Source organism: Triticum urartu, chromosome 2 (assembly GCF_003073215.2).
Source record: "Triticum urartu cultivar G1812 chromosome 2, Tu2.1, whole genome shotgun sequence".
NCBI lineage: Eukaryota > Viridiplantae > Streptophyta > Magnoliopsida > Poales > Poaceae > Triticum > Triticum urartu.
Window position 1 is genome coordinate 171,207,031 of NC_053023.1, and position 10,167 is coordinate 171,217,197.

The window sequence follows — 10,167 nt, forward strand, 5'->3', positions numbered from 1 at the left end:
ACGAGGGAGTAGTCATCGGTACGTGCCTGCCAAGCGTTCATAACGTCTTGTTCTGCAGGGAGAACAGGTGCGTCACCCAGCGGTGCTTGTAGGACATAATCTTTCTTGGCAGCTATGAGGATGATCCTCAGGTTCCGGACCCAGTCCGTGTAGTTGCTGCCATCGTCTTTCAGCTTGGTTTTCTCTAGGAACGCGTTGAAGTTGAGGACTACGTTGGCCATTTGATCTACAAGACATATTGTAAATATTTTAGACTAAGTTCATGATAATTAAGTTCATCTAATCAAATTATTTAATGAACTCCCACTTAGATAGACATCCCTCCTGTAATCTAAGTATAACATGATCCGAGTTAACTAGGCCGTGTCCGATCATCACGTGAGACGGACTAGTCAACATCGGTGAACATCTTCATGTTGATCGTATCTTCTATACGACTCATGCTCGACCTTTCGGTCTTCTGTGTTCCGAGGCCATGTCTGTACATGCTAGGCTCGTCAAGTCAACCTAAGTGTTTGCATGTGTAAATCTGTCTTACACCCGTTGTATGTGAACGTTGGAATCTATCACACCCGATCATCACGTGGTGCTTCGAAACAACGAACTGTCGCAACGGTGCACAGTTAGGGGAAACACTTTCTTGAAATTATTATGAGGGATCATCTTATTTACTACCGTCGTTCTAAGCAAACAAGATGTACAAAACATGATAAACATCACATGCAATCAAATAATAATAGTGACATGATATGGCCAATATCACATAGCTCCTTTGATCTCCATCTTGGGGCTCCATGATCATCTTGTCACCGGCATGACACCATGATCTCCATCATCATGATCCCCATCATCGTGTCTCCATGAATTTGCTCGCCAACTATTATTTCTACTACTATGGCTAACGCGTTTAGCAATAAAGTAAAGTAATTTACATGGCGTTTCTCAATGACACGCAGGTCATACAAAAAATAAAGACAACTCCTATGGCTCCTGCCTGTTGTCATACTCATCGACATGCAAGTCGTGATTCCTATTACAATAGCATGAACATCTCATACATCACATATATATCATTCATCATTCATCACAACTTTGGCCATATCATATCACAAAGCACTTGCTGCAAAAACAAGTTAGACGTCCTCTAATTGTTGTTGCAAGTTTTACGTGGCTGAAATAGGGTTCTAGCAAGAACGTTTTCTTACCTACGTGAAAGCCACAACGTGATTTGTCAACTTCTATTTACCCTTCATAAGGACCTTTTTCATCGAATCCGCTCCAACTAAAGTGGGAGAGACAGACACCCGCCAGCCACCTTATGCAACTTGTGCATGTTAGTCGGTGGAACCGGTCTCACGTAAGCGTACGTGTAAGGTTGGTCCGGGACGCTTCATCCCACAATACCGTTGAAGCAAGATAAGACTAGTAGCGGCAAGAAAGTTGACAACATCAACGCCCACAACAAATTGTGTTCTACTCGTGCAAGAGAACTACGCATAGACCTAGCTCATGATGCCACTGTTGGGGAACGTTGCAGAAAACAAAAATTTTCCTACGGTTTCACCAAGATCCATCTATGAGTTCATCTAGAAACGAGTGATCGGATTGCATCTACATACCTTGTAGATCACGCGCGGAAGTGTTCAAAGAACGGGGATGAGGAAGGCGTACTCGACGTGATCCAAATCACCGGAGATCCTAGCGCCGAACGGACGGCACCTCCGCGCTCAACACACGTACGGTCAGCGTAACGTCTCCTTCTTCTTGATCCAGCAAGGGGGAAGGAGAGGTTGAGGGAGATGGCTCCAGCAGCAGCACGACGACGTGGTGGTGATGGAGCTGCAGTACTCCGGCAGGGCTTCGCTAAGCACTATGGAGGAGGAGGATGTGTTGGAGAGGGAGAGGGAGGCACCAAAGGCGTGGATTGAGAGGCCCTCCTTCCCCCACTATATATAGGGAGCCTAGGGGGGGCGCCGGCCCTAGGAGATCCAATCTCCTAGGGGGGCGGCGGCCAAGGGAGGAGTCCCTCCTCCCCAAGGCACCTCGGAGGTGCCTTCCCCTTTTGGGACTCTTCCCTTCCTTAACCCTAGGTGCATGGGCCTCTTGGGGCTGGTTCCCTTGGCCCATATAGGCCAAGGCGCACCCCCTACAGCCCATGTGCCCCCCGGGGTAGGTGGCCCCACCCGGTGGACCCCCGGGACCCTTCCGGTGGTCCCGGTACAATACCGGTGACCCTGAAACTTGTCCCGATGGCCGAAATAGCACTTCCTATTCTTTACCTTCGGACCATTCCGGAACTCCTCGTGACGTCCGGGATCTCATCCGGGACTCCGAAAAACATTTGGGTTACTGCATATACATATCCCTACAACCCTAGTGTCACCGAACCTTAAGTGTGTAGACCCTACGGGTTCGGGAGACATGTAGACATGACCGAGATCGCTCTCCGGTCAATAACCAACAGCGGGATCTGGATACCCATGTTGGCTCCCACATGCTCCTCGATGATCTCATCGGATGAACCATGATGTCGAGGATTCAAGCAACCCCGTATACAATTCCCTTCGTCAATCGATATGTTACTTGCCCGAGATTCGATCGTCGGTATCCCAATACCTCGTTCAATCTTGTTACCGGCAAGTCACTTTACTCGTACCGTAATGCATGATCCCGTGACCAGACACTTGGTCACTTTGAGCTCATTATGATGATGCATTACCGAGTGGGCCCAGTGATACCTCTCCGTCATACGGAGTGACAAATCCCAGTCTTGATCCGAGTCAACCCAACAGACACTTTCGGAGATACCCGTAGTATACCTTTATAGTCACCCAGTTACGTTGTGACGTTTGGCACACCCAAAGCACTCCTACGGTATCCGGGAGTTACACGATCTCATGGTCTAAGGAAAAGATACTTGACATTGGAAAACTCTAGCAAACGAACTATACGATCTTATGCTATGTTTAGGATTGGGTCTTGTCCATCACATCATTCTCCTAATGATGTGATCTCGTTATCAATGACATCCAATGTCCATTGTCAGGAAACCATGACTATCTGTTGATCAACGAGCTAGTCAACTAGAGGCTTACTAGGGACATGTTGGTGTCTATTATTCACACATGTATTACGATTTCCGGAAAACACAATTATAGCACGAATAAAGACAATTATCATGAACAAGGAAATATAATAATAATGTTTTTATTATTGCGTCTAGGGCATATTTCCAACATTTTTTTGCCGCCAAGGCAAATATTGAAACAACATTTCGACAATTCATGAAACAATTCGAGCAATAAAATGTTACCATGCCAACATAATCTGAACAATGATAATATAAATAAAATAATCAACAATTAACATAACACATGATAACCTTAATTTGAAGCAATGCATCACTAGATTCATATTACATAGTCTCATTTGAAGTACACTTTATAATAGGCATTACAAAAGGGATAGTCTGATCAAGCACCAACTAACAACAACTCAAAGAAGACCAGGATTGGCTTTCAAGATTCGCTTGAACGATGCTTTTCAGACTGCATCATTCATCTTCACAAAGTTAAGGACTTTGCCTTATGTTCTGTGAGATAATCTAAAACAGCCAAGCGCTCATCTTGATCAAACACAAGAAGGTTCATGACAGCGTTGTACAAGTCAGGGTGTGTTTCAGCATGGCAAGTGTTGTTGATAGCACTTGCAATCTCATGCATAGCATCAGTCATGTTGCTACACTGGATTGAGTCCTCCTCAGTCAAGCCAGATGCCCTCTTTCTCTTCTTATTTGAAGTAGGAGAAGGGTCCTGAGTGGCACTAGCAGTAGGAAGTACAAAGTTAGACCCAAGAAGATGTTGCAATACCTTATCTGTTGTTCCTCCCCCCTCTATGACATTCGATTTATCCTTGTCTTCCACAACAATAGGCATTCCTAGGGGCGCACTGGGGCCCATTGCATACTTCCCAGTGGCATGCTTATTAGCAAAGCAAAGTTCCATATAGTCGTAGTTCTCCAGTGGAGAATTGAGCAATTCAACATCTGTTGGATGATCCTGCAACACCATTTGAACAAAAATAATTAACCGAGACATCATTTCAGCTATGAAACATCATCATTTTGACAAAACTATATCATTTTAACACCGTTTGAGCACTAAGATAACTCATTTCAGCATTAAAAAAGGGCCGATACATGTACATGCATACCTGAGTGTGGCCCAAATAGTGTTGTTCTTCTAGCACTACCTTCTTCTTGTCATCATCCCAAAGTTCCTCACTTAAACCCTTCAAATAGACAAGCCTTGTCCACCTATTCCTCCACTTGCGAATATGATTGTGCACTTGGGTAATAGACACGCCATAACCAACGAAAGAAGATATACGCTTTGCAACTTTCAATTTTTCAACCTCTTTGAATCTTTGTCAGTCTTGGCACCTCTTGCCGCCACCTCCGAAAGGCTTTTCAACATCAACGCCGACATAGGCCGAGTCCAATTCATGACCTTGGGGGCCTTCTTGGGAAGAGCACCAACGCTTGGAACCTCCTGCACCTCATCACCCATCTACAACATAAACATTTCAGAAGTTAATAACATATTTCAGCACATAAATAAGCATAATTCAGCACATAAAAATCACATTTCAGCAGCTCAAAATCATGTTTCAGCTCATAAAAATGAATTTCAACACACAAACACACATTTCAGCACATAAGAAGCATATTTCAGCAGCTCAAAATCATGTTTCCGCACATATATCAAGACACATGATACATCAAATGTTTGCTAGCCCTCTATTCGCCCACATCTGATTTGCAAATTCATCTCTTATGAGCCCAAGAAATATTGTCATGGACAATATCATCATGATCTTCATCATTGGGTTTCAGATCCCATGTTTCGTCAGGTGGGAAATACTCATCCTCACCATATTGAAGTACCTAATTGTGAAGAATCGCACAAGCTAGCACTACTTTTACATGGGTCTTGTAACCATGGAATGACTTATTGTAGACAAACTTCCAACGGTTTTTGTATGCGGCAAAAGCCCTTTCAACCGTTGTCCTCAAAGAAGAGTGTCTTAAGGGAACAGAGAAGCAATTTTTTTGTCTAAACCATATACGCCTATATGAACAAGAGCTCTTTGTACAAAAAAAACGCCTCATCTCTGGTCACGCAGTAGCGGCTCGTCCTTGGTCACGCAGCAACGGCTCGCAGAGGCCGAGCCAGGAAGGAAGGGGTGAGGAGGGCAGAGGGAGAAGGAGGCAGAGTAGCTACCTCTCCTGGCAGCCGCGAGATTCATGTGGGGCGGCCGCGATTCGAAGACCGGGGCGGCGGCGAGGTTGACTTGGGCGGCGGCGAGGTTGACCGGGGCGACGGTGACGGCGGCGAGGTACAAGATCAAAGAGGACCGGCAGGGACGCAGATCAGGTGGCAGTCGCCATGGAGTTTGCGGGAGAGAGAGGGGGCGAGGGGTGGCGGCTAGGTCAGGGAGGGGTGGTCGGGAGAGACCGAGAGAGGTCGTTCGATCCTGGTGGGTAAGAAGGAGATTTTTGCGGGGGTCGAACCGACCTCGCTGACCCCAGCTCGCATGTATGTGGGTGCTCGAGCAAGCATAGCTCGGGGCCTTTTTTGCATTAGATGAGCTATGCCCAGAAGAGCCCATACACCCTGCACACCTAAAAATGGGTTGGGTAGGAAACTTTTAGCCTTATGCACCCTACCAAACACACCCTAAGCTTCCACTTACTACACGCAGTTCTTTTGTGTGTGTGTGTGATTACCGGGGGCGTAGCCAACCAAGGATACCAGGGTCATGGCATGGGTTGTTTCGTTCACTGTAGTGAAACGATGTTTAGCACTATAGCTAGTGATTGACCCTGGGCTTGTCATGGCTATGACATTGATGATTAGGTTGAATCGATGGAATGAGATTGTTTATAAAAATATTGAACTTGTTAAAACTAACGAGCTGAAATCAACGATCAACTCTGTTGACGAAGAAGACCTAGTAGCAGTAGGTCGAAATGTACTCCTCTGCGCGTTTCCATTTCACAGGCATGATAAAGCTGGAGGCTGTGTGCATGTGCTGAAAGCCTGAATCAGTTCTTTCCTGCGTTCCTGCTCGCTCGTGATCCCTACAGTAGTAGAGTACATAAGAGCCTGACACGAAGCTAGCGTCCGACCACGATTTTTTATCTAGGTTTCTTGGAAATTCCCCTGTGGTACGCGGCTCTCCTACATGCCATGAACGGCACGAACACCGTCGCGCGCTCGTACGGGCAAGCATGCAGACGCAGTCATTCTCTCGTATCGGTAACATCTCAAAGCCGTTACACAAGGAGACAACTGACGCGTCATCTGCACAGCGTAGACGTCGAGCACGAGAGAGCCGACGGGTAAGCTGTCTCTCTTCTTGTCCTGCTCACCGAGTCACTCTCGCCATCGGAGGATGATGTCTACTCTAATCTAACCACGAGTATTAAACACAACGGCGCCGGTCCGTGCGGCCAAAATTTCCCTATCCGAAACCCAGTCACAGTCTCCGAACACACGGCTACGATGGAGCTGCCAAAAATCGCAGGTTATGCCTCAACCTTGAGGAAGTGAAGAGAGAACGAACGATCGGTGGAGCCTGTACGATTATATCACGAACCTTTGATAATTACGGGCCAAATAATAGCAAAATTTGATCAGGAATCATGGCGTTTTTGCTCGGCAACGGCGGCGTGGTCGTCTTCCGTCGGCTCCCACGACGATGCTGTGAGCAGGGAGAGGTCTTTCCACCCGAGCTTGAGGCACCCGTCCTCCTCCGCCAGCGTGTAGCCCTTCCACGGGTACATGCCGATCAGCAGCCTGGCCTGCGCGGCGGGGCTCCCGGCGAGGGACACGGGCCGGAACCCGGCGCGGCGCAGCTCGTCGCCCCACCGCTCCACCCGCACCTCGCCCGTCCGCTTCGGGCCCCCGACGGCCACGATGTTCCGTATCTCCGCGCCCAGGAGCTGCCGCTCCACCGCGTGCCGCTCCTCCTCCGCGGCGCCCGCGCCGTCGCGCAGCGCGTCGAACAGCGCCGAGTAGTAGTGCAGCGCCTCCACGAACCGGCCCAAGAAGTCGCCGCTGTGCCCCAGGTCCTGCTCCACGATCGTGATCAGCTTCGGCCGCAGGCTCTTGAGCAGCCGCACCGTGCCGACGTCCGAGCCCGTCACGTCGTAGAGGCAGTGGTGCATCCAGTGCACGACGGTGGCCTCCCTGTGGCGGTGGCGCGGGCCGAGGAGCGCGGTGGTGTCTGCGACGTGCCCGATCTTCCCATCGATAGGCTGGAACTCGAAGGGCAGCCCGAGCGACGCCGCGAAGTCGGCGAGGCGGCGGCCGGTGGCCTCGAGGACGTCGAGCGAGGCGCCGAGCCCGGTGACCCGGAGCGAGAGCGGCCTGCGGGGCCGGGACGCGAGCATGTGGAACAGCCCCGGCCACTGCAGCCCCTGCATGATGTCGAGGTCGATGACGTGGACGTGGTCCTCGCCGTCGAGCGCCTGCAGGATGGCCTTGTTGGCGGTGAAGTGCGAGAACTTGACGAGCGGGGAGAGCGCGTTGTACGCCTGGAAGGCCGAGGAGATGCGGCGGCTCTGCGCGGCCGCGAGCGGGCGGAGCGCGAGCGGTGAGTAGGCGCCCAGGTACGAGCTGAGCACGCGCGCGCACAGCGCGTCGCCGAAGTAGGCCGCGACGCGCTCCGGGGAGGACCCGAACGGGGACGCCAGCTCGGTGACCTCCTGCAGCATGTCCTGCGCCTCCGGGAGCTGGTCCATGGCCACCGCCTCCGCGCACCTGAGCAGCAGCCTCAGCAGCCGCAGCCCGCGCGTCTCCGGCGCCTCCGCCACCCGCTCCCCCTCCTCCCCCGCGGCGGCCACCGCCAGGCCCTGCTCGGAGGCGGAGCCATGCAGCTGCAGCCGCTTCCCGCGCGCCTTCTCCTCGTCGTCGGGCATCGACGCCGCCCGCTTGGCCTTCATCGCGTCGGTGGCGGGCGCGCGCGACAGGACGCCCTGGATCATCACGACAGACAGAGGCCAATAATTTCAGGTGAGGCCGAGCGAGCTGGCGGGCGGGCGGGAAGAGTCGGTCAGTGGCAACTCACTGATAAGCTCAGGGATAACTCATAACTGCGATGACTTGGTAGAGCATGGCGGGCGCGCGTGCGTGGGAGCAAAGGCGCGCGGCCGCCTGCGCTTGTCGATTTGCTGGGGCTTGGTGGCGTCCCGTAGCGGGCGGCGCGCAGGCAGAGGGAATCAAAGGGCGGGGCCGCGCCAGGGCGACCGCTTGTCTCCACTCCGGGGCCGGTAGAAAAGAAATTGCGGGCGTGGCGCGAGCGCGAGACCGGCGTGGGTTGATTGGGCCGGGGCGATCATTTGACGGGGGACGAGACGCCACGCCGTACGCGAACAGGGCGGGGGCTCGGAGACCGGACAAGAGCTTCCCTCGGATACCGGTGATGCTGGTGGGACGTTTATGGTTAGGCAGACGAGCTTCCTGCTCATCAACGGGGACGGCTTCGGCTCAGGCGCAACTCTGCAGGAGCAGCCCTACACAGTAGTGGCACCCGTGTGGTGACGCCACTGGCCCAGCAGCATCGGCCGGCTAATTTTTAAGATTAGACCTTAATTTAAAAAAAATTGAGATCTGACCCTTTTGCTACCGCCAGAGTCCATGGCGGTAGGGTCTAACAGCCTACCGCCAGAGACTTTGATGGTAGAAAACATCGCTACTGCCAAACGGGTTGGTGGTAGCCCGCACAACTTTACCGCCAAGATGCTTGGCGGTAGGCACGAGCACACACTATGTTTAATACTTAGGAGGTTTTTGGCAATAGGGCATGCAACCCTACCGTCAGGGACCTTGGCGGTAGGCTGTTATACCCTACCGCCATGATCCCTGGCGGTAGCAAAAAAGATCAGATCTCGAATTTTTTTCAAACTAAGATCAAATCTTGAATATGTTTAAGAAAAGGATCAAAACACGAAATTTAGCCACATCGGCCACGGGTGGTAGAGACAACAGGGGTACACGGGTACCCGCCGGCGCGTCTTCCTTTTAAAGCGCGTACCCCTCTTGGAGCATCTACAACCACGATTGTCTATACGAATGTGGACGTGTCCGGACAGTCATGCTCAAACAAAGCCCAGTTTACTCACTCCATAACCACAAACCCATATATCCGCACCTTATTTCATAAAAACACACATATAGAGTACGTAGATCATGCCGGTTAGCATAAAAAGATACCAAATCAGACATCAGACATAATTCATCGGAAAGGCCCACAGAGTTAAAATTTAACCCAAATACTCCCGTTTCAAAATATAAGGTGTATTGTTTTTGTGCAAGTCAACCATTTGAATGTTTGACTAAGATTATAGAATAAAATAACAACATCTACAATACCTAATAAAAATATGAAATTACTTCTCATGATGGTTCAGATGATATAAATTTCGTATTCTGGATATTGATATTTTTTTTTAAAAAACTCGGTCAAACATGCACTCATTTGACGTTTGAGAAAAATAAATACACCCTATATAAATGAATGGAGGGAGTGGAGGATAAAACAAACTAATATATAAACATAAACAGTGAGGGGCGGGGGAGTTCACCACTTCCTTGCTGGCCGCTTCTTCTTGGGGTCTCCGCGGTTGTCTTCGGCGGGCGAGGAGTCATCGTCCGCCGTGCCATTGTTGTCGTAGGAGGAGGAGGACGAGATGAGGAACCCCGCCATGTGGCGGGCGGCGCGGTTCTACTCCGTCGTGAGCCGGGCGGCTCTTTCTACCGCCACCTTTGTCGGTGTCAAAATCGGCGGATCTCTGGTAGGGATTCCCGAACTGTGGATCTTTGATCAATGGGGAACAAGGGACTAGGGACACGATGTTTACCCAGGTTCGGACCCTCTCTAAGAGGTAAAAACCTTACGTCCTGCTTGATTATATTGCTTATGTATATGAGGATTACAGAGTCGATCTAACACGAGATGAGATGAACTAACCCTAGACTAGTAGGATGATGGTTGTCCTTCTACAGACTAAACCCTCTAGTTTATATAGACACCATTGGTACTAGGGTTATACATGGTCGGTACAAGGAGAGGATAAACATGCCGATTCTTATCATTTTGACT

The 10,167-nt window shown here is 50.5% G+C and overlaps 1 protein-coding gene across 2 annotated transcripts; it reads right to left on the reverse strand.

The window, feature by feature from the left end:
* Positions 1-6,619: 6,619 nt before the first annotated feature.
* On the reverse strand, positions 6,620-8,454 carry LOC125536576 (scarecrow-like protein 23). Of its 2 annotated transcripts, XM_048699815.1 has the most exons (2): positions 8,134-8,454; positions 6,620-8,041 (listed from the first exon to the last, which is right to left on the reverse strand). In XM_048699815.1, exon 2 carries the CDS (start codon positions 8,006-8,008, stop codon positions 6,698-6,700), a length of 1,311 nt encoding a protein of 436 aa, XP_048555772.1. In that variant the 5' UTR covers positions 8,009-8,041; positions 8,134-8,454; the 3' UTR covers positions 6,620-6,697. The 2 variants fall into 2 exon arrangements, with proteins under 2 accessions (XP_048555772.1, XP_048555771.1); XM_048699814.1 differs by having other exon boundaries at positions 6,620-8,454.
* Between the last annotated feature and the right edge of the window lie 1,713 nt (positions 8,455-10,167).

Coding starts and splice junctions, on each gene's coding strand:
- LOC125536576 (XM_048699814.1), bottom strand. CDS start 8,050: ATGATCCAGGGCGTCCTGTCGCGCGCGCCCGCCACCGACGCGATGAAG.